The sequence below is a fragment of the Tiliqua scincoides genome, chromosome 4 (genome assembly GCF_035046505.1).
Source record: "Tiliqua scincoides isolate rTilSci1 chromosome 4, rTilSci1.hap2, whole genome shotgun sequence".
NCBI classification, from domain to species: domain Eukaryota; kingdom Metazoa; phylum Chordata; class Lepidosauria; order Squamata; family Scincidae; genus Tiliqua; species Tiliqua scincoides.
Window position 1 is genome coordinate 38,343,661 of NC_089824.1, and position 25,182 is coordinate 38,368,842.

General features: G+C 43.2%; 1 protein-coding gene across 1 annotated transcript; it reads right to left on the reverse strand.

Moving 5' to 3' along the window:
- Positions 1 to 6,176: 6,176 nt before the first annotated feature.
- Positions 6,177 to 18,388, reverse strand: XKR9 (XK related 9). The gene is made up of 3 exons (XM_066626581.1): positions 18,108 to 18,388; positions 7,262 to 7,476; positions 6,177 to 6,811 (listed from the first exon to the last, which is right to left on the reverse strand). The coding sequence occupies exons 1-3, from the start codon at positions 18,386 to 18,388 to the stop codon at positions 6,177 to 6,179; spliced, it is 1,131 nt and encodes a 376-aa protein (XP_066482678.1).
- Between the last annotated feature and the right edge of the window lie 6,794 nt (positions 18,389 to 25,182).

Consider the following 25,182-nt stretch of genomic DNA (forward strand, 5'->3'; position numbering starts at 1 on the left):
CCACATGTTACTTGATTGTCCCTCTCCCCACTCAGGGGCTATTCACCAAACCACAGAAGTTATTGACATAATACATACTTTGACCCTGAGAGACGAATAGTGGCATAACTAGAGGGGTTGCAAAGTCCTAAATTTTGCTGGGAGCTTCACCACAGCATGCAATCAGCCCCCCTCCCCTTTGGAGCCTAAGTTTTGCCAGAAGCCTCACCGCAGCGTGCAATCAGTCCCTCTCCCCTTCAGAATCATTTCAGGCGGGAGAGCAAAACGGTGGCAAGGACTCCATTTTGCTCCCCCCCCCACCCAGAATGGCTCTGAAGGGGAGGGGGAGGGGCCACTTGCACGCTGTGGTGAGCCTGCTTGCAAAACTTAGTGCTTTGCGCACCCCCCCAGCTACCCCACTGGAGAGGACCTTCATCTAAAAAGATCTGTATCTTATAGAAAAAGTATAAAATTAAAATATGTTGAAAACTCTAGTTGCCTCTGTATTTCAGACATAAATCAGATTACTGATCAGGATGACAAAGGATGTGACAATGACAGCAACCCTGCGCACACTTTCTTGGAATAACTTCCAAAGAGGTAGTTGCGTTGGTCTGTCACAGCAAAAATGACAGAAGCTTCTTATTTCCACATAAGTTTCTGCATCTGATGGCGTGGATTGTAGTTCACAGAAGCAAATGCTGAAATAAACGATTTAAGGTACTGTTAGGCTGTTCTTTTTTACTCAAAATTGGGTCTGCTAACTTCAGTGGGATTTACCTCCACATGAATCTATTCAGGATTGGGCTCCAAAGCACACAACATGGAATGCCACTGCTATGCTCGGGCAGTTCAATCCTATCCAGGCTGCCCACACTGCAGTACAGTGGTGTTGAAATGGTCGCTGCTGTATCCCACAGATCCAGAGAAGCAGCTGACCTTATGTCAAGACCCTATGGGTCTACTCAATCTGGACAAGCTCAGCTGCTGATGCTGATCTGAGCCAACATGAGTAGGGCTTTCTGGCACAGAAGGGGCGATGGGATATGGCAGTAGCCTCTGCTGCTGTCTCCGCTCCCCTTCTGGGCCTGAACTGCCCTCCTCCCCTTCCCCTCACTCAGTCAATGGCTCCCAGTGTTCCTCTGACTGGCACAGAGGCCCAGCACCTGCCCGTACTGTCTTCTCTGCTAGTGACTCCATCGTTCTGGCTGCCACCAACTGCCTTATGTCGCAACGGCCATTTCCTGGGCAGTGTGCAGGAAACCAGCACTGGCCCAGGGTTGGATCAGGCTCTGAGTCAATCAATCAGTTGCTGATCCTTTTTCAGAGGCATTTTTAAGGCTTACAAAGCTTGCTGAGTCAATTTTAGTTTAAAAAGTGTCTAAACATGGATTAAATAGTCCATCTTTTGATTAAATAGTGCATCTTTTTTGATTCAATATTTCCTCATGTTGAAACAAAAAGTGGTCATTTTGATAAGTGACAAACTGCACTCAGCAGAAATTTGCCATCGGTGTAAAGGAAATAACCTAACCATGTCAGAGGCTCAAACCTTGCTTGCAGATTTGAAAAGGCCAACCCAAATGATGTTCCATATGTCTTTCAGGGAATTGTTTTTCATCTACTTGACTGAAGCACCCAGGGTTATATAATTGTGCAAGTAAACCAGGTCATTTCCAGTGGCAGCTCAGGTAAACATCCATTTCGCAGTAGGGAAGAAGGGAGATGAAACTTAACAGCAGATTTTTCACTGTAAATTACAATAAATATGGGTGTGGATGACTGGTTAAATATTTAGTTCGTAATTTGTCCACAACCATTCCCTTGAGATCTGAATGAATATTATTAACAGTATACTAATCTGGTATAATCAGACAAACCTAGCCAAGGTCCTATGTCACAAGCACAAATCAGAGCCATGAACTGTTGAGTTTGCAGCCCTGCAAGCAAAAGAGAAGCTTACCTTTAAGCTTCATTGCACCTCCAAAAGGAGCATGCCAGAAAAAGGCTTGGGATAAAGGGTTACTTTATTAATGCAATCAGAAAACCTGCAGCATGGGGTAATCTAAAACACCACACACACACACACACACACACACACACACACACACACACACACACACACATGCGAGCTACTAATTTGGGGGAAATGGCACCAGCCATCTACGTTCCCCAGGCTACACAGGCATCACATCCTGGATCAAAGCCCCCTTGGTCATCACACACAAGAGAGCTTATCACACCAGCCCCTAGGGATCGAGGATACTGTGCAAACATAGACCCTAGAGTCCATGCCCACTGTTGTTCTCTGCCAAATGCAACTGGGAGCTTGCCAGCCAGCCTCAGCAACCCAGACAAGTATGATCTGAGAAGTCCTAGCTCACCTCCCAACCTTGTTGACCTCGGAATGTATGCTGGATTCTGTACTGTCCTGGCTACCCTACCTGCACGTCACCTGCCCAAATGAACAAAGGGAAGCAACCCTAAACATATAATCCAACACCCTACCATACCAGTCTGGGGTAGAAAAAAAGTCCTCCGGCCTGCCTGGCATTACACTGGGTTTCCTAGATTTGTGCCAGCTACATAGCTGGTGCAGATCTGAGAAGCCCCTTAGGGGTGGGAAAAATATAAGGGGGAAAAAAAACTTCTTATCCTGAGGAGTTCTCCAATTGATTCCTAGGCTAAATTGGATGTAGTGCAGGCCATGCGGCGTGGCTGCAACAGCACAGTTTAGGATTGGACTGCCCAGTAATTTTCCCCCAGTTAATCACATCTGTTCTTTATTGTGTCCTATCCTCACTTTCTTTGTTAAATCTATCTTGTGGTACTACCTACCTACAAATTACTCAGCAAATAATTTGTATTGAAAAATAATTTCCATTTGTATGCCAGAATATATATTTTTTAAAACTGGGCTTTAAGTATAAGGTTGAGGAGACAGAGCGATTATACATCTAGTATCAATAACAAGCATGCAGGCAGAACTCAACACGCTCAAGGTTCAAAGTGAACTTTAGTCCTCCCGTGATCACCCTTTAGTACTTAGTCTTCATAAATTTCTTCCCTTTATGGAGTGTTTTTGATGGCAGACAATTCTTTGCTGAAAGTTAAGTGCTCTTTTATATGAACATATAAAGCAGGCTTTGGTTTGAATGAGTACATTATTTTGACAAATGTTTATTGGAAAGCCAATTACAGCTTCATAAATCAGGACTCACTGTGGCACTTGGGGTAAGCTCAGCAGTGCCACCAGATGTCATAGCGGAGACCAGCAGGGTAATTAAAATAATTTGGTGGAATCCTGCCCCTCATCCCTGGCACTGACAGTAGTCAAAACAAGAAGAAATTGTTTATTATCATTCATTTAACTTATTAAAATACTTGTTGCAAGATCTCATGGCCATGCTTGGGGGGGGGGGAACATTTGCTTTCAATTTGCAGTTAGATTAAAATGACAAGGTCAAACACAATCCACACAAGGCTGACTGGCAGCTGAATTTTTTAAGGGCTGCCCAGAAGAGAAGGAGGAAGTGTTTGTGCATATGCAATGGACTGAAATCCTAGAAAGCTTTATCGTTTCATTTCGGAGGTGAAGGGTTTTTATTTGAACAGTGGGAATTAATACTATTAATACTATTCGCATTTCCATGTTATTGGATGATCTCAGATACATTGGTCCTAATACAGCACATTCTGTTACATTTACTGAGTCTATTTGAAGCTAATGGGTTTTAACACATCTGACTGGGTGCACAATTGTATCCTGAGAATTCATTCTTCCAGGCAGTGTTTACAGGAAATGCCTTCAAAATGTTTTCCTGTAATTAATCGTCCTTACAAAGGTGCCATCATGTGGTGAAAGCAAGATATGACATGACAGAAGGGCTGTTCTGATGGACAATTAGAGAGTTAAAAAAAAAATACTCTTTCCCTGACTGTCAGTTTCATGGGAGACCAGAAAGAGAGAAGGCAGCGCAAGAAATGGCTATGCTGCAGAGAGGGTCATAAAAAAGGAGGAGAGATTAGGTAAGTGAGCTACACATGTTAACAAAGAGCAAATACCATACCAAACCATTCTATATGAGGCGGAGGGATGAAGTGTCTCAGATAGACTGCACCCAGTCACAGGTGACACAAAAGATGCAAGAAGGTTGAGAGGTACTTACAGATCCACTGTTCTGCATGACCAAGAGTGGATGTGGTGAAGATTTTTGAGATACAAACTTCTCTGGTTTTGCATTTACGCGTAGTTGTTGGCAATGCCTTTCCCTCCAGTTTCTGTGAGTCTGTTTTTAGTTCTTCATGTGCATTTAGTGTTGATTGATTTCTGTACTGAGTTATGGTTTTAATTACTAAAGAGATCTTTGTACTGTAGTTGCTTAACTGATTGTAAGCCACTTTGGAGACCCTTGGTAGAGTATAAATCTCTGGATCAATCAATCAAAAATCCAATTCGAGCACATTTTTGGCATTGTTGACCTTAATGCAATCACCAAATAATGTCACTGAGGATACTTCCACCTAACCCAGTTTGCTGATGATGAGAAAAGGAATCAGAACACTAATCTCCTGCAAACTTTACTTTCAGGGAGGGCTGCAATCCCTGTTCCAGTTGCTATTTCTTTAGATAACGTAGCAGGAACTCCACAGAAGTCAAAGAAAGCTCCTTTTCCTTCCCAGCAGCTAATTGCAGCAAACTCCTAAAACAAGCTTGTTTAAAAGATAGTTTTTGATTCTGGGTTTCTGTTGTGCATCAGAGCGATGCACAGAATATCCCTATAGATTCTATTCTGCCCCAGTGGTGGGCTTCTTGTTCAAGAAAGCTAAGGAATCTATCATATCTGTTTTCTTTCTTTCTTTCTTTCTTTCTTTCTTTCTTTCACATCAAAACAATGTGAAATTAATCTGAAATGTATGTAACATTGTTTCCATTTCAGAGGTGGAGGAGATTGTGTCATCTTTATAAAATTCATATCCTCAAAAGAATTAGAGGGTAATGTGACTTGATGCTACCTGTGAAACTTGGACAGAAAATAATCCCAAACAACAAAATATAAAGCATAACAAAATACAGCTCATGAAATAAAATTGCTCCTCCTGAATTGGAACATCATAACTGAACATTGTTCCCTCTATGCTTAATTCCAGCAGGAAGTATTATCCTATCACAAACACAAATGTTTGCAGCACTTCCGTAAAAGGGATGCAAGGCTGGAGTTGTGAACAGCTCCAACAGACCATTATGAATGGTGTTTACAAGGATACAGAAAATCCATGTGCACCCTTGTATTACATCCTAATGTAGTGCACAGCGGACAAATATGCCCTGTGCACAGTATTCTGCATGTACTTTTCAGCTGTACTTTTGCATCAGAAATATTGTAGAGCATATTGGTGCAATCAAGTATTGGTATTTATATGCATAAATGACACTTGCCAAGTCTGAAGCTAAGAGAAAGGGTTGCATTTTTTCCTAGATGGAGTTCATGAAAAGACCAGCTTACTTCTTCTACTTTAATGTCAAGGATAAAACCAATCTGCAAATCCAAGCCTCTCTGGAGAGAGAGCTTAACGGTTTTTCTGCACATATACTGTATATGTACGCGTGTATGTTTGCACTGCTGAAACAGAGACACCTGTGTTGGCTTGGTCATGTCGTGAGAATGGATGATGGCCGGATCCCAAAGGATCTCCTCTATGGAGAACTCGTGCAGGGAAAGCGCCCTACAGGTAGACCACAGCTGCGATACAAGGATATCTGCAAGAGGGATCTGAAGGCCTTAGGAATAGACCTCAACAGATGGGAAACCTTGGCTTCTGAGCTTCCCGCTTGGAGGCAGGCTGTGCAGCATGGCCTCTCCCAGTTTGAAGAGACACTTTGCCAACAGACTGAGGCAAAGAGGCAAAGAAGGAAGGCCTATAGCCAGGGAGACAGGCCAGGGACAGACTACACTTGCTCCCAGGGTGGAAGGGATTGTCACTCCCGAATCGGCCTTTTCAGCCACACTAGACGCTGTTCCAGAACCATCATTCAGAGCGCGATACCATAGTCTTTCGAGACTGAAGGTTGCCAACAACATGTTTAAATATAACATTAAGATATGAATAATAAACGAGAATCCAACATAATTTAATTTTTATTTTTAAAACAGAGAAAGAGGGAACAAATTTAAAAACAGATCATTTCCTGATGTTTATTGCATCAGGAATTCCTGGATTCTACAGGTTTCTTCTGTTTCCTGTCCTGATCCATCAACAACATCTGTTGTATAATAAATACTAGGATGAAAAAATCTATAATAAAGAATAAGACAAATAAGACCTAGAATCATGGCAACTAGGGCAAGAATGACCATGATCAGAACTAGCAAATGTATTTTCTCATTAAAGCATGATTTCCAGAACATAGAAGCACATGCAATAACAGTGGTTATAAACGCTCGAGTGGCATAGTAAACGAAAAGGGGAATTTTTGTCCTTTCTCCCTTGACGTTGAAAAAGGTAAAAATAAGAATAATTCCAACCACCATCCTGTACAGAATTTCAGTTGCTTTCCTTCTGCAAAACGTTGTGTGTTGCTTTAGCACCCAAATCATCCCTCCAAACCACAGAAGGACAAGCAGAACGATGGACCATTCAGTGTTCAATACGGTGACCAGTGCAATACTAAAGATCCAAGAAGTTAAAGTCAACAGTTTGTAGAAAAAATAGGTTAGCTTGGAAAACATCCAGGTAAATTTCTTTTTCCCAGGCAAAGATTTTCGCAACGCTATCTGAAAGTCCACAGTGGAGCAGGAAATGCTGACGAAAGACATGGTGATGGAAGCATCTGATGAAAGGAACAGCAAAGAAAAATGTTAGCAATGCTTGAAAAAGTGTTGCAAATTTTAAGTGAAATATTCTTCACTGAAAAGGCATCCCATAAGCAATAAACATGTTCTACAGTCACACATACTGTGCTTGCTTTGCACTTTAACATAGGAAGGTGCTTTATGCCAAGTTGCACCATTGATTCATCTAGTTCAGTATTGTCTCAATGACTAGCAGCGAATTTCAGAAGTGGGTCTTTCCCAACTCCACCTGAAGATACTGGGGATTGAATGCAGAACCTTCTGCATGCAAAGAATGGGCTGAATCACTGAGATCCCACCCATTTGCAGCACTTCCATTTGCACAAACTTCCATGAAACCTCACTGTCCCTTGGTATTTCAGCCTCAATCCTTTACCTCTGCAGGAAATCCCCTAAGTAGTTCTCTTTTAACTATAAGATAGACTTACACTGACTGTAGGCAGAACTGTCAGAAGTCATCACGATGTGGATCTGAAGAATAAGCTGGGGTGTGCTTTCCAGGTATGTCTTAAATAGACGCAGCATACTTATGTCAACCATTGCATCAATGGCTTTTTTGTGGGTGGGATAATCAATCAACTTATCTCCTGAGCTGTTTGGTTTAAATGCAGCTTGGTAGCCACACTTTAGTGCAAACCAGTACCTACAAAGGGAAAACACATGATCACACATTTTGTTAAGATTTGGTACTAAATTTAGTGTTATGTGGCTGGTGCATTTTATTCTGGTGAAAAATAGTTGTGGCTGGTTGTGAATTTGAATGAAAGACTGTTGTGGAGGGAGACTGCTTAAGTCATTTCTGCCCAACATTGCAGAAATAATAATAATAATAATAATAATAATAATAATAATAATAATAATAATAATAATAATGCAACAGGGACCAAATGTGTACACCTGTGGGCTGGGCAGAAATTTAACTCTCCCCTCTGGCCATTTTACTGCTTAAGGTCCCATCAGCTCTTAAAAGAACAGCTGGAGGAGGGGAAGCTTGTACCTTTTGCCTCCAACTCCACAGGTGTAGAGTTAAAGGATACAAACATCCCTCCCCCAGGAATTCTTCAATTCAGACTTACAACCTCCCAAGGCTGGCTTTGACTCTTTCTAAAAAGAACTCATCAGGACATTGCTGTTACATTCATCTGCCATGTAATGTCTAATATCAATGAAGTAGTGCCTGTAATGGAATATCATCTTAGATGATGTGTTCATTGCATTTTCATTGCCTGGAAAATGGTCTGAAGATGTCTGGTGCAGTCCCAGGCAAACTTGTCTGGGAGACCACCTGGAAACCTTCCATGTGTCCCTCTGAGGTGAGCTTGTTATCCTTTGAATTCCTGGGTTTCTTTATTTTTTCAGTGTGTCTCTTCACATGAAAGTGTTTTTACCGAGCGCTTTAGACACATCTTTGCTTAACTCATTCTAATTCCACAGCTTCCTTTGTGAAAGAAAATGACAATTATAGATGAGGTCATATATCTAAGTTACTCAACAGTGTCATCACTCATCCTGTCCAATTTCCCTATTTATCTCTATTTCTATTTCATTCTTTCCATACCCTAACATGTCTTTTATTTTGTTGTGTTCCACCACAGCTGCACAATGAGCAGAAAACCACAGTTAAGCTGTCAACAAAGACGCTCACATCACTTACAGCGAATGCCTTTTAATCTATAGCACTACCTCATATTTATCTCCATTACGTTCTCTTTGCTGCAGAATTGCTCATTCAGATGGCTGAAGATACCAGAGCAACTGACATGTAGCTACATGCATGTTAGACTTCAAACACTTGGACTTCCATCAGTCCAAAGCTAGTATGCGTTGGCCAGCTAAAATCTGACTGAAAAATAAGAGGGGTGGTTAATTACATACAGGTCATCCACTTCATCACTCACAATAAAAGCCCCTGAGCTCTATCTGACTTGTTCATTGTCAAGCCATTGTCCCCAAACAGATCACCAGTCCTCACCAAGTACCAATGGGTTTGTGTCACCCGGTACGGGAAGCCTACGAATAACCCCCATGATAGACCTCCTCCCTTGCCAGGGGAGGAGGAGGAATCACTGCCTCCTGTTGCCTGCTGCCAGGAGGCTTGGGGCAAGTACAGGAATGGAATGTTCCATGAGTGGCCAATGCAGGGTTTTGCAACAGGACCTCCAGCAATCTGACACTGGCACCGATCATAGGTGCAGTTCCTGTTTCCACAATCCAGCTGGTAATAGCACCTTGTACCTGCTCTTCTTTATGTGTACAGTATGATTACCATCCAATAATGAAGCTCCTTCTAATCAAAATATCTCTATTTTCTCTTGTGGAATTTGTATTCTCCCTGTCAAATATCAGACATCCTGTGGAGAGGAGCTGGAATAGCAACAAAAGCAATATGCTCACCCTTTGCCAAACCTGTAAACTGGAGTAGCTCTATTGGCTTCAACAAAATGATATTGATACCCAAGCTGTTGACTGACTGGGTCTTCAAAATGGGGGCATCCTCTCTGTTCTCCATATGAGCAGGAGACATATTTCAGCCATATGTTGTGAAGAGAAATTCACTCTCTCTGTTCATGGGAAATGTTTCACAAGAAAGCTTCACAGAGTGCGCTCGCGCTCGCTCTCTCTCTCTCTCTCTCTCCCCTCAGTTTGTTTTATTATGAAGAATATTCAGATATTGCTTTTCAACCACAAAACATTCATTAGGGACCCAATTCTATCCTTTCCTACCTCCACCAATGCAATTGTACCACCAGAGGATGTGCTGCATCCTATGGGGGAAGGGGCCATCCCAGAGATCAACTCCAGGTAAGGGAGCATTTGTTCCCTTACAACAACAACAACAACAACAGTATTCCCTTACTCAGGTGTAAGCCTCCAGTGCCAGAATTGCTCTACACAGACCTGCACTAGCAATTTCACTGGCACAAGTCTAAGTGGACCCAGGAAGGATAATTAAGGCCCAGAAGGGGGAAGAGGATACTGGCAGTGCCTCTACTACAGATACCACCCTGTTCCTGACTGGGTTGTGCCCACATTCTGCCTAGACTTCTCCCCACTCCTCCCTCTCCCCACCCTGTTCTGCACCCTCCCTGCCTCCGTCCTGCCCTCTACATTGACTTACTGTGCGAGGAGTCATGACAGAACCACTGGCAGGCCGCCACCACTTGCCTTTTGTGGCAGGAGCCTGGCTGATCCCAATGGCAGTTTGCTTGTGTGACTACCATAAACCTAGTTCTGGTGCTAGTCCTGACAATGTAATGGCAGCATAGGATTGAACTGTAAGGCTGCAGTCCTAACCACACGTTCCTGAGAGTAAGCCCCATTGAACAAAATAAAACTTACTTCTGAGTAGACCTGATTAGGCTTGTGCCCCAAGTGATTTATGTAGCTAAATTAATGATACTTTTGTAGAAAAGAAATGAGTGAGTTCCTTTTTCCCCTCAAAAGGGCTCACAAGCTTTCAGAAGATGCCAGCAAACATGCAGGGGTGTGTGTGCGCGCGTGTGTGTGTGTGTTACACTAAGGCCCAAATCCTAACCAACTTTCCAGTGCTGGCATAGCTGTGACAATGGGACGTGTGCTGCATCCTGCAGTTGGTGGCACTCATGGAGCCCTCCTCAAAGTAAGGGAGAGTTTATTCCCTTACCTCAGAGCTGCATTGCCCTTACCCCAGTGCTGGAAAGTGGGTTAGGATTGAGCCCTAAGATAAATAGAATCACTTTCTCACCATTTTTATTTAATTTAAAATGCACATGAATAGCAAGGAAATTGTGGTACAACTCTCACATTGTACAACACAACTGCTAAGGACAGCAAAATGTGTGGTCATGGCCCTAAAGTGAATTACACAACATACCAAATGACAATACCATGTTTCCTTGAAAGAGGGTGAATATTCCTTTTATGGAACTTATTTGTTGGCCTCCCAAGGACAATGAGTATCCCTTTCATGGAAATTACTTGTTGCAGGCCTTAAAGAAACATTAACAGCTGTGGAGTAACACACCAAAAATACAAGACCTGATGCCTGTTCCTTTGACAGTCCCCACAGTGCAGACAGAAAATGCAAAGGCCCCATTAGTGACTCTGAATTTAATACGTGAAAACAAGAAACAAAATCTCTAGATACAGCCACTTTCTTGTGTGATGCTGACACATATTTATCTTTCTGAAGGACAATACCGCTGCAGCACTCCCCGCTTATAAAACAATCAAGAACATAAAACATCTGGTTCTTGCATCTCAGACCTAAGATATCTCTGTAGTCCACAGTGTTTTCAAGAAAAACTGTGTGAGTAAATCAATCTGTTCCTGGCACACACACTCACCTACCTAAGCCTAAGCTGTCAAAACGGTGTGTTTAGGCAAACCTTCCACACAAAATAAAAGCTCTGAAGCTTGCAGCTGAGAAGTTTGATAAGGTGTAAAGTGACCTTCGACCTTCTGGCAAGGATTCTCATAAAGAAAGATGCTTAGTGAAGATCAGCTACTTGCCAAGCTGAAAAACAGTTGGGTAGCATTTACCTTCTTGACAGCTCTCTGTTCCTGTATATGCATGCACAGACATGAACATGCACACAAACCTTAGAGGATACATCCTGTCAAGAGGAGGAAGCTAAATACAGTATATACAGATGCTTTGGTATAGTGCAATTCACTCCTTCCTCTGACTTACATGGAGCCCTTTTTGTTCTGAATTCACTCAAATCTACCCTGGCGCGCGCACGCACACACCCCCATGTAACCTCCCTCACTACTAGGTGAAGCAGCTCTGGGGTGCTCCTTTTATGGCCCCAGCCCTGATACAGTCTTACAATTTAACCACTGACAGCTGATCTCACACTCTATTACTGAAGATAGGGGAGGGATCAGGTGAACAAAAAGAAACTGAACCTACATTTAAAAAAAAACAAAACCAACTTTAAAAGCCCATGGTGAGTAGGGCTGCCAACCCTTGAGTATTGGCTTGGAGTCAATCTCCAGGTGACCAGTGAAAGCAAGCCTGGAGGATGTGAACAGGAATTTTCAATGTTACATCATGATGGAAAAACAAACCTGCAGGAATTGCTTCAGGCAGAGATGGCAATCCCAGCAGGGAAAGGTCAAGAGATTTGTTGGCTGTGGATTTTTTAAAAAGCAAAAACTCACTTGTCAAGGAATAACTTTGCTTCTTTCTGTTTTGTTGCTTTGTTACCTATTGTGTTTTAAAATAGTAGTAGAAGAAAAAAAACAACAACTGTAAATCAGCCCAGGTATTTTTCAGTGCCCAAACATCACTGTTTTCACACTGAAACTGAAAGAGAAACTGAAACTTGAATTCAGTGTTTCAGTGTTCTTTTGACACTGAAAGAGATTGTGTTTTGTTTTTTTAAAAATCAAGTTGCTCAGGGACTGGTGAACTAAAAGACCCAATTTCTGATGAAACAGAAATTAAAAATCAGACATTCTATTGGTCCAGAACTGGGAAGGATGCTGAACTCTTCCTTATATAAGCAGCTGCTGAGATAGAGAAAAAAGACAGGCAATGTGATCTTGGAGGCTGAGAAGTGCAGAGCCCTGAATCTCAGGAAACTGGTGCTGTTGATTGGGGAATCCGAGGTATCTGGACTCTAAACAGAATTTACTTTGCCTCCATTAGAATATTGACTGTTCAGAAAAGTAGTCTAGTTAGGGCCTGTTGGATGTGGTTATCCTTATTTATTTTGTGTCCCCTGATGGATAGCTTGAAAGTTGTTTGTACACCCAATGTATTCTCTTGTGGGATATTGGCACCTGGTATAAAGTATTCAGTAAAAATCTATTACGGTTGTTTTCCTACTTTGCCTTTGGAGTAATCTTTTCCTGTGGTGTTCCTACCCCATACATAGTAACCATTTTCACCCTACCAGAAAGCTGTCTGTATACTAAACCAAGTATCACTGATAATAATTTATTTCGTATGCATGACATGCTTCATTACACATTGACGTGGCACTGGGTGCCTGCCAAGAGAGCATGATCCAGGCCAGTGCTATGAACTTTGGAACTGAACCGATAGCAAAAGGTGTCAGATCCTACAGAATTCAAGTATGGCCACACTAAACAAAAGTCACATCCTGGGAGCTTCCAGATTTGAAATAAATAACGTCATTAGAGATAGGAAACCTAGCTGTCCTCCCCATGCCTGAATTCAGTCAAGAAGTCCATGCAAATTGAGCCACAGGCCTCCAGAACTAACTAAAAGTTTGTTGTTGCACTTTTGATAGGGTGCAGAACAATAGAAGCACTCATTTCAAATTGCAAATTCAGCAAATGAGGGCCACTGAGCTACAAAAAAAGGTTTCTTGATGAGCTCACCCCACAATATATCCCACAGGGTTCTATGGACAGGTGAAAAGGCTGGTGACAAACCCCACATGCCTTTATTTCATTCTGTCTGTCAGCCTTCCTGCTACTGTGTTTGTGCATCTGACCCATCACTGCTGTATGAAGTACCCCCATTCCAACCACTCCCCAAACCCACAGTGCCAAGGTGGCACTTAAGACTGGTAAGGCTGCTTGCCTGATTGCTTATCCAGTCATTCTTCCTGGTGACAAACCCATCTGTGCCTTTATTTCATTCTGTCTGCCAGCCTTGCAAAAGGGGCTTCAACTCACCCCCAACTAATGCCAGAGCAGGCAGCAGCCTCCCGGACCCTGCAATGGGCTTCTGGGGAAAAGATGAAGGGTGCCCAGCATGCTGAGCTCATGGTCCTTCCTGCCCTCCTCTCCTGTGTCATGTGACTGTCAGGGGATGGCTAGAATTGGCCCTAAGTTGACAGGAGAAGCAACAAGAACCTGTGGGGAGGGACTGAGCTCTTAGGGGGAAAAGGGCGGAAATGGAGGACAAAGCAAGTCTTTTCCCAGGCACCCGGACAAGGGCTGGAAACCTGGGCATGTCAGGGAAATTCCAGGTCAGCTTGCCTGTGCACCTTGCTTTTAAATCAGGAGGTGACTTGGTCTTGGCAACCGAGCCCCACAATTCCTTCAAAGAGTTGCACTTGTGTCAGCAGAAATTGATTCGTCATCTGGGTCCTTGGCAAAGCCTCACCATTGACCCATGAGCCACTTCCACTTTCCGGTCTTGTGTGCCGTCTGATTGACAACATGCTTAGTGCTGCTATTATTTCCTCCTGTGTGTGAGAGAGTGCTACATAAGTAGGCATGTGGGTCTAGGACAGTGGTCTTCATCTGTTGCCAACTATTTAAGAGAAGAGACCTAAGGTCAGTCTCAGATCTCCAATAAAGGATTCCCCTTAATTCAGGGATGGGCAAACATTTTGGCAGGAGGGCCACATCATCTCTCTGACACTATGTAGGGGGCTGGGAAAAAAAATTCACATTTCAAATTTGAATAAATTTACATAAATTTGCTTAAATGAATACATTTGAGATGGAACTTATATGAATGAACGAATGTTACTGAGCTTATTTATAATTCACATGAGAACTATAATACAGGCATATAGACCCACATGAGAACTGTGAACTGTTTGCCACATACCTCTTGCACAGTGAAAACGTACAGACCAAGCCAGAAACCCATGGAGACATAAATTGTTCAGAGGCAATTGGTGGGGGAGGGGTTTTAAAATAATGCCCAGGGAAAAGCAGAAAACACATGGAGACTGTTATATAGTGGGTCTATGAGAATAAAGGAAGGCATAGTGATAACAGCTCAATACGTTTATTCCATCTTCAGAACAGAACCTAGCAATGAATCTGACACAAGGCAAACACCCCTGGCTTTTATATTCTTTAGATCCGCCCAGACTCCCCATGATTGGTGCAATTGGAACATTTTCTAGAGGGCCAATTGGATGGTAGGATTTCAATCCATCACCCGATTGGCCAGCCATAAGTCTGGGCCAATCAGTTATGCAGGATTTCGATCCTGCATAACTTGCATACGTAACACCCCTCTCCACCAAAGTACAGTTCAAGGTTGATAAACATAGTCCTCAGAGTGGTGGGGCTGTACCCGCATTCACAAGGTGCGGTGAGGTTTTGGTATCGGGACCTCTGGTTCCTTAGTCCGCTCTGGGGTTGGCACAGCTATAGCAGAGGGATTCCCCATAGGTGCATTGACATCAGGTGGCTCAGATAAGTCCAGGGAGGTCTCCGGTTCCCACGGTAACACACCAGGAGTGATGGCCTCTCCAGTCTGTGGCAAGACCTGATGCTGGTTACCAGGGACTGGAACCGGTGTGGTAGGTGCTGATTCAGCCAGGCGGCGGTGCATCTGGTTCACATGACGGCAGAGAGTCTGGCCGTCCTGGATGGCAACCTCATATGAAATAGGACTGGTGACTCTAATGACGGTTGCTGGGATCCATGCTGAGCCATTTGTATAGTTCCGGACATAGACTGGGTCGCTCAGGCTGAACTCACGAATGGTCTCTTGTATCTTGGAAGTCCGTGGTCTTTCCGAAGTTCTGTCTGGCGCAGGATGAATGCATCCAGACCTCACTGGTACCAGTTACTTGGCCATCTGTTGGATAACTTGCAATGGCACAACAGCCCTGGGAGGAAATAGCTGTGTGCTTCCCTTTCAAATGCTGCTCTATCACTGGCACTATTTAAAAAAAACCTTGATTGGTTCACACTTGTAGTTACTTTGTTAGCAGATAGGGATCCCTTCTTCCCACCTTAGCTGTTTTTTACCTTGCCTGGCCTCAGAGTAGAACCCCACAAAGGAGGGACCTGTCCATTCCCACAGTCTGCAGCATCTTCGCTCCCTGACATCTGGAGCTCCAAGCAATGGGATGCTTCTGAGTGATCATGAAGGGCTCGTGCTTTCTGCTTTCTGCTGCCATGGTATATGGTGGGCAGTGGTAAGTAGACACAAAGGGCAGCTCACTGATAGTCAAGCCAGCCAATATCAGTGATGAAGCAAAGGACATGGGGTAGGTGTGGCCTGATGAAAGACTTTTTTCTCTTTGTGTGTTATTTCACTCATCTCTTTTCCTCTTCAATCATTTTGGCTTGAAATATGAAATATCTGTGCATGGAATAACCACATTTTTCTGCTTTTTGCTCCAATTTTCTCTCAGCACAATGTGTAAAATAGCTTGACACACGCCCAAGTTTCACAAAGTGAATTACATATACTCCAGTTTCTCATGGCTTTAAAATTAGCCTGCCTACTAAATAAACTAATTTTTTTTTCTTGTGCACAAAAGAAAGTCAACACTGATTTAGGCACCAAGAATGGCAAGAATAGCTCTCTAGTGGCCCTGAACCTGGACATGTGCCTGTGCTGTCTCATCTTAAAAATTGCTCTCTGTGCAAAACCACCAACTATGACCCAGAGGGAACCTTATAAACATTTGAAAGTGAGAGAGATGCACAATTTATAAACACATAGCCCAGTCCTAGTCAACTTACTAGCACTGATGCAGCTGTGCCAGTGGGGTGGGTGCTGCTTTGTGTGGTAGAGGGAAAGTCACAGAGGCCTCTATTTGTTCCCTTACCTTGGGGCACCATTGCTGCTGCATCGTTACTGGGAAGTTAGTTAGGATTGGGCTGACAGTCTCACCTGAACCCATGCTATTGCATCCAACTACTAACATTCCTTATGGGGATAAATGTAAGACTAATACTGGACATGAGATCTACATAGCATGGCTCACATTTTTTTACAAGTGCGGGGAGGTAGCTGCTTCTGGTAAGCACCTCAGTTGTCCATTCACTCTCATGGTTACAAGCATATGCTTCTGCAGGTACCAATGTGAGCAGTCTCCCAATGTGAACTGTTCAACTTACAGCACAAATCTGTACTAATCTACGCAGAGTAAGTAGAATTACTAGTATTGTAGAAAGTACAGTAGTACATGAATCCCAATGAATTCAATGGGACTTACACCCAGGTAAGTGTGTATAGCAGTGGTTCTCAAACTGGTGGGTTGCGACCCACCAGTTCGTGTAACGCTTCTCTGTCCCTTTAAGGGGGGGAAGGGGAGGAAGGCAGTGATTGCAGGAGGTACGGGGAGCTCTGCACAGCACTCCCCGAGGCTTGGAACGTTCGCTAAAAGTGGGCGCAAAGCACTTCTTTTTTGCAGGAGGTGCTTTGCGCCTGCTTTTAGTGAACGTTCCAAGCCTCGGGGAGCACTGTGCAGGGCTGCGCAGGGCTCCCCGCACCTCTTGCAGCCTGCTGCAGTCCTACCTTCGTGAAGTAAGTGCAAAACACCCCCCCTTAGCAACATGATCCTGGGGATTGTGTCGCTGCCCTAGCCCCTCGACCACAAGAACTTACTGAGGGAGTAAAGCTCCCTCAAAGTTTGAGAAACTCGGGTGTATAGGATTACAGATCTATAGCCCAATCTATGGCAAACTGTGCATATTATGTATCTGGGTTTTCAGAAGGTGTTTGAAACCATCACTAACCAAAGGCTCCTGGCTACCTGCAGGATGCAGCAGAGCCTGTGCCAGCGCCACAATACCCTGTGGTCAGTCTTTAGGATTAGGCCTTTAGGGCACAAGCTTAACCAGGTCTACTCGGAAGTAAGTCCTATTTTGTTCAATAGGGCTTATTCTCAGGAAAGTGTGGTTAGGATTGCAACCTTAGAGTGTTAACAACATACAATGCAATCCAATCTTGCGCTGGAACAGGCAGGCCAAGAGGCCTAAACTGTATCCAGCACAAGATAGGAGCCCAAAGTGGCTCAACCAGAGGGGAATCTCTTCCCCTTACCCCCAGGTAAGCCACCACAGCCCCAATGAGTCTCCTCAGACTTGCACCACTTCAGGGAAGTGGCATAAGTCTGAGGAGAGCGGAGCAGCTTGCAGACACTCCGTGCCACTCAGGAACAGGGGCTAGGATCCAGTATATCTGCAGGGTCCCGGCCCTGCCTCCTGCTCCCCACCTGCCCGCTCCCAGGACTGCCCTCCCCCGCCCCAGAATGCCTCCCTCGTGTCTCCTCCCTGCCTCCTCCCTGCCATCCCCAGACCCTTGAGTCAGCCAAGGTTGGCTGACACAAGCCTCCCCTTTCAAGTCAGCACAGAGGCTGAATCCAGCCTTCGCGGGCTGGCGCACGTTTCTGTGCCAGCCCAGCCGACTCTCGAGGAGGCACAAACATGCCTTACAGCATGTTTGCAACCCTCCTAGGCCAGTGCAAGGGAGTTGCGCCAGCCCAAGGCACAGTTTGGAATGCGCCCATAGATACTCTGTTCTATAACAGGCCTTGGGCCTTTTATTGTAAAATGGAGAGGTGGGCTATATTAAATGAATAAATAAATTAATTTAATAGCAACACTTACCTTGTAAATATTCCACCATGTAAGGCATGTACTGCAGAAATCCAATTTTGTTTCTCCGGATTGTCATCTTTAAACCAAGTATAACTAAAAACTTGGACAATTACTGATGAAAGAAATAGTGTGGCCAATGTTAGGCAACACCAGAGATATCGTTCCTCACTGTAGTAATTCCTTGCTACCCAGATGTCTGCTCCAATGTCGGCTACATAAATCCCAATTCCAAAAACCATCATGGCAAAATCAAGCTTAGTAAAGTTCATTGTGTCTTCATAATTGACCATTTCATCTCAGTTCATAAGTAAAATATGCCATTTCTTAGTATAACCATATACTAAGAAAGAACACAAATTTATCTATAGAAAAAAAAATAGTACATATTCCTCGGAACAGCAAATTAAACCAAAATTGCGAGTGCTGGAGTATATTAGTGTCTTCCACTACTAACAATTCATTTGAGAAAGTGTTGATAAGATTTAAGCAGTGCTGATAAGATTCAATCTTCCCGATGAGCCCTGGAAATGACCAATAAAGAATAATTAAAAGGACCATTCAGAAGAGCATAGAAACAATCTTGCTTTACTAGCAGCCTGTCAGGAACGGCCTGTCCATGAGACTTACAATCCAATCTGATGCCAGCTCCTGCTGGTGGGACGGGCATGAGCACGGTCGCAAACATGCTGTAAAACACATTGCGTCTGCACAGAGGCCAGTGTCATTGACAGAGAGGCCTGCACTGGCAGGCTTCCACCAGCTCTAGAGCTGTGCCCACTGACCAGGGTAAATACACCACTGGGGGGGTGGGGTGGTGGGCAGAACAGGGTTGGGAAAGGGGTGTTTTGGGGCACAGGGAGGGCAAGGAGGAGGGTGGTTCAGGCCTGGAAGGGGATGGGAATGGTGGAGGAGGCCTCTGCCATATTGTGACCCCCCCCCTCAGGCCTGAAAGCCCTACACGGGGTTATTTGCTCCTGCGATTGAGCTGGCACAGATCTGAGTAGACCTATAGGGGCTACTGGGTCCCGATACGGAGTACGGTAACAAATGTTCCCTTACCCCAGGAGACCTCCAGCTGCCTCTCTGCCTGCATGTGGGGCAGCCGGCTGTTTCGGTGCTGCTTCATAGTGCCACAAGCAGCCTGAATAGGATTGGATTGCCGCTGAGGTGGCAGTAGACTATCAGAGGCACCGGCCTTGGCCTGCCTGCCTCCACCTCCTTGTTTCCCTGCTCCTTAGCAATTCATTCCCCTACTCCTTGAGCTAAAAGAGGAAAGGGGCAACAGAACAGAAGAGGAAGTGTGGAGGAAATTGCTGTATAACAGCATTGTGAGTTATTGTTCTGAATGCTGGAAAAAGGTGATTCCCTCACAACACAAGAACTTAATAACTGTGTGAATTTAATGACAGCTCTACATTTCCCTCTAGTAAATCACAACATCTGGAAAGGGCCAGAGTCAAACCACTCCCTGTTGAAATATAACTGCAGGCAATTATTTTTATTTCCACTCTTATCACTGTTCAGTGTCCACCACACCCATGCTTCTGGGAGAAATCTGCTACACCATCCCATGAAATTATGACATGCAGTACAGTACTTTTGTTCTAATAGCTATTTGCCTGCAAGTAGGAAGAGTTCCTATAGTGCAGGGGTCTCCAAACCCTGGCCCGGGGGCTAGATGCAGCCCACAGCAAGCCTCTTTCCGGTCTGCGGCCAACCTCTTGTCCCCTGAAAGCCTCTGGCCCACTCAATTGAACATGACCAGAACTGTGCTCTGATTGTGTTCGGAGAGTGTTCTGAAGGCCAGAGAGGTTGAATGAAGGAGCCCATTCATTCATTTATTCACTCATCTAAGTTCCATCTCTAATTTATTTATTTAAATTTTATATTTAAATTTTTTTCCAGCCCTCCACACCACGCCAGATATTTGATGCAGCCCTCTAGCCAAAATGTTTGGAGACCCCTGCTATAGTGACTTTAAAACTCTTTCATGGAACATTGCCAGCTCCTTTTTTAAAGCACATTTAACTTGAAGGACTTCAGTTGCATTTATATATAAATCTAAAAGTGCCTTGAAGCCTCTCTCTCTCTCTCTCTCTCTCTTGCAAATGTCTTTGTGAATATGTGCACACTGCCAATGTAACTATGAGTGTAGTTAATGCACAGTAGAATGCAGAAAATGGGCACTGTGGAATTCAGTGTGTATTGTTTCTAGCTACTACCCAACATAGCTATTATGTAAGCATTACAGCTGTGGGAAATAGAGAAAAATATGCTTTCAATGTCATGCTTGAAAATGCCTTTAGCGGCCAGGGATTTTAAAGCTCCCACCTAAAATAATACCTTTAATAGTGTGGTGAGCACTGACTCAGAACCAATACGAAGAAGTATATTTTCTACAATTTCTTATGAGATCTAAGTAAGCATATGCTGATTTCCAAGATGATAGAGAAACTCATAGCCCAATCCTATGCTTGTTTACTCAGAAGTAAATCTAATTGAGCTCAGTGGATCCTATTCCCAGGTAAATGTGTATAGGATTGCAGCCTCAGGGCCCAAACCTATCCAATTTTTCAGTGCTGGTGCTGCTGTGCCAATGGAGTATGGACTGCTTCCTGTGTTGGGAAGGCAGTCACAGAGGCCTTCTCAAGGTATGGGACTGCTTGTTCCCTTACCTTGGGGCAGCGTTGCAGCTGCACCAGTACTGGAAAGTTGGATAGGATTGGGCCCTCAGTCAATCTTCAGGCCTGCATAAATTGAACATAGGAACCTGTCTGTTACAGAGAGACCATTAGTCCACCTGCATTATCTTCACTGACTATCTGTGGTTCTCTTGTGTTTCAGGTGGGGGTTTTCCCCAGCTCTGCCTAAAGAGGTCAAGGCATTGAACCTGGGACCTTTCACATGTACTACAGTGCATGTATACATGTGTGTATAGTATTACCATGGTTGTACTCGACATTCAGCTGCCTTAAACCCATGGAAGTTCTAAAAGAGTTAGAAGAGATCTTGGAGACCATCTAGTCCACCTCCCTGCTCAGCACTGGCAACTACCCAGTGAGGAAGACTCCACAACTGCATGAGGCGGCATGTTCCAGTGCTGAACAGCTCTTACAGTTAAAATATTCTTCCTATTTGTCAGTGTTATGCTTTAAACATAAGCACACTAAAATTGGTTTGTGGACTGTCATCCTGAGACTGATAAGAAATTATACAATATTGTTATCTAGATCTTTGATAATTGGCAGCAGATTCAGAACACTGAAAGGACTTACCTTAAAATTTGCCAGATACACAAATGGTTGAATAGAAAGTCCATGGTCAGGGAGGAGCTGTGTAGAGGAACAGAGAGCATAGCTGCACTGTGATGTTGTGTGGTTTGCAACCAGGAAAAGGTGAAGGGTGTGGGGAATTGTAAACTGAAACTCCAGACATGAGCCATGTGATGAGATTAATAATCTCCTAGCAGCGCCTGTTGTTTACTGAACCTGTTATGTCTGTTTGCTAATCATTTTATTATCATTTAACTCCAATTACCTGTAAATAACTTCCTTCATTTCTGAAAATCAATGAATTATACCTTTTTACATGGTTTACAAAGTTTATAAAGATTCCCCATGGTGACCCTGTATGCAGTGGCAGAAAAAGATCACCTTAATATTATTGAAATAGGTTATGCGGCATTGCTCTGCCTCAATCATTGTCCTTTTTCAATACAACTCATTGTTGGCCCCATGGGACTGATATCACTGAAATGTGAATTTCTAAGACATTGGACAAATGTTTGCTAAGAATTTTTATCTAGGTCACCTAGTGGATTCATAGTAAGCAGTGTTGCCAATTTGCAAAAAAAAATAAAAATTTATCCTGTTTCTCTAGCTTTTTTCTTTTTCTTTTAGGGAGATGGTTGACAAAGGTTAATCTTGGGCTATTTCTGAGGTGCCACTAGGCCCTACTCCTTTACTGCTGGATCATCCTAACTGCTGGACTAGGGTTTTCCCCATTCTTCAAGGATCAACAGATGACATCACCAGGCCCCACTTCTGAATGATCAGGGTTTTTTATGCACCTGACCAGGCAACATTTCAAGTTCAGACTACACATTATACCCAGAGTTTCAAGTTCCAGGGAAATGTGAATGGAGCCAAAGGAGGGATTGGTGAAATAACTTTTGGACATCACCCAAATTTGAGTTATGGGCTACCATTGTCTGGTAACTACTGATTTGATTGTCAAGAGATAAGCTTTGAATACAAGGAAACAATGCAGCTATCTAGTGGCATAATGACTGAGGGCCGAATCCTATCCAACTTTCCAGCACCTCTGCAGCCACAATACCGCCCTGAGGTAACCAATGTTCCCATACCCTGAGGAGGCCTCTCTGACTGCGTGACTCTGTGACTGATCAGTATTGGTCAGTCAGTGCCCAACTTGACCAACCTGCTTATTAGGTGGCCATAGGCAAGCCACAGGTGGCCATATGCAAGCTGCAATATGAGGATAATAATACTTAACTTACAGGATTATTGTTCGGGCTACAATGAGATAATTAATTGCAGCACTATACAATTGCAAAGTACTCTTATTTACTTAAGTGAATTGTTTTTCTAAGGGGAAATTGCTGTTGTGCAATCAATAGGTCTTCTTTGGGATGTCTCTCACTATTTTTATATACCCACCATGAAGAGTTAAAAGTCCTATATATATATATATATATATATATATATATATATATACAAACTATATAAACTATCATACCACCATTAATTTTCCCCTAAAGTAAAGAATCTTCAGTGTGTTTTGAATAAAAACACAGGACTGCTCTTTGAGTGAGAGAATCGGAAAAAGGAATTTAACTTCAACCACATGAGATGGCTGACAAAATTGCTAACACATCAGAAGTATCATACGGCGTCAGCTGACAAATGTTTGCTTTGCAAAGAAAAAAAAAATGCCTGCGTGTCTTAGAAGTCATGGCTGCAATCCACTCTGCTCTTTGGAGTCTTAAGGGTCCATTGATCTCAAACGGAGTCATAACTATGCTCAAAATTGTACACGGTCCCTCTGCAAATGCATAATATCAACTACATCTGGTGATCTGAACTACAAATTATACACCAATTTTGTTCTGGCAGAACTTGTTGCTGTTTTCAGAGGGTGTTGCTGCTGCCATCTGCAGGCCAAATTGATACTCACAAGGATTCAAAAATAGTTATTTACCACTGTTTTGGCTGTAAAGGGATTTTTACAAAGCTGAAAACACTTATCTCCCCCCCCCCCAAAAAAAAACATGTTTTGTATCCTTGTTTTATCTTGGCTTTTATTATGTAAGCTCCCAGAAGGGTAGAAAGGTAGTGTAGAATGGTTTAAATAAATAAATAAATCCATGGAGGGAATGCATGTAAGGGATATTTGACAAGTCCAGTATATTAATTTATTTTTATTTAATTTTAAGAAATTTATAACCCACCTTTCCCATGCTGAAGCAAATGCCCAAGGCAGCTTACAAAGCTTTATAATCAAGTACAGAGTATCACAAGTAAAAACATCAAACAAGGCAGTAAAACATCAATTTTAACATTACATAATGAAATAACAAATATCAAAACAGGGCAAAGTTTAAGGGGAAAAGAAAAAAGAACTCATTGAGCTTTTTGTTAAACAAATTTATAGAATGGAAATGAGCTAGCCAAATGCATGAATGACTTTCATGAAATTCTCCCAGCCATGTTCACAACCAAGTTCCAGTTTTAATGAGAGTTTGCCATGTACTCTGTTCTAGCTCAACTGCGCTGGCTACTTGTATGCTCTGAGCCCAGTTCAATATACAGTGAATTTTTGATTTAATGGACCTCAATTTAACATATATCAGAAATAACAGACATCGGGAGCAATCCTAACCCCTTATGTCAGTGCTTTCCAACACTGACATAAGGGCAATGCAGCTCCAAGGTAAGAGAACAGACATTCCCTTACTTTGAGGAGGCCTCTGTGAGTGACACCCAACTGCAGGATGCAGCACACATCCCATTGGCACCGCTATGCCAGTGCTGGAAAGCACTGACATATGCGGTTAGGATTGCACCTATCATCTACTTCTTTAAAAACTAGTCATATATGTTTTGCACATACATGTATGCATTGTCATAAATGTATTTGGATTTAAAGGACTTTCTGCATGAACAGACACTTCATCCCCCATTAGTCCATTAAATTGAGAGTTCACTATACTGGCATTGGCCTTTAACATTTTAACCAGCCTGGGACTGGATTATCTTAACTGCTGCCTGCTCCTAGACTAACTCACTTTGCCTCTGAGATTACCCACTGAGGCCACGCTCTGTGGTCTGTTGTCATACTGACATTGCAACTTTCACAAGAAGATCAGGTTGGCTCCCTCTTTCCCCTGCATTTAAGTCAAAGTTGCAGACACGTTTTGTTCCAGAAGCTTTTTAACACTATTCAGTAATCATGATTTTATGCTGCCATTTTACTTCAATGACTTCTGTTTTTAGGAGTTTTCTGTTATGTTTGAAATGGTTTTTATTATTTTATGACCAAATGATCTTATTGCTGCAAGCTGCTTTGGGATCTTTTGTCACTGAAAAGCAGGATAGAAATACTGGTTATAAGAAATATAAGACTGGTTACACAAAAATGGCATGAAATCAGAAATGACTATACCCTAAGGGTTGTCATTTGTTTAGGCTTGGAAAGAACAAGTACCCACAAAGGCTTTGAATCTGTTCCACATGAACCACAAGGACTGGTTTTCAGAAAGCCCATGCTGACTTCTAGTTATGCTATCCCAAGCTGAAGAGGCCGTGTGCATGCATAGTGTCGCCTGCCCAGACCAGATTTTGGCATCTTCACCAGGATTTAGAATGTTGTTCTCACAGTGGCATGAATTGATCTGGCCTGTATTCAGCACCTGTCATCAGCATATATTTATTTTTCACATTGTTATAGTGCCCTTCCTCCAAATAGCTCAAGACAGTGTACATAGTTCCTTCTTTTGTCCTCACAACAACCCAGTGAGATAGGTGAGGCTGAGAGACAGTGACTGGTCCAATGTCACCCAAGA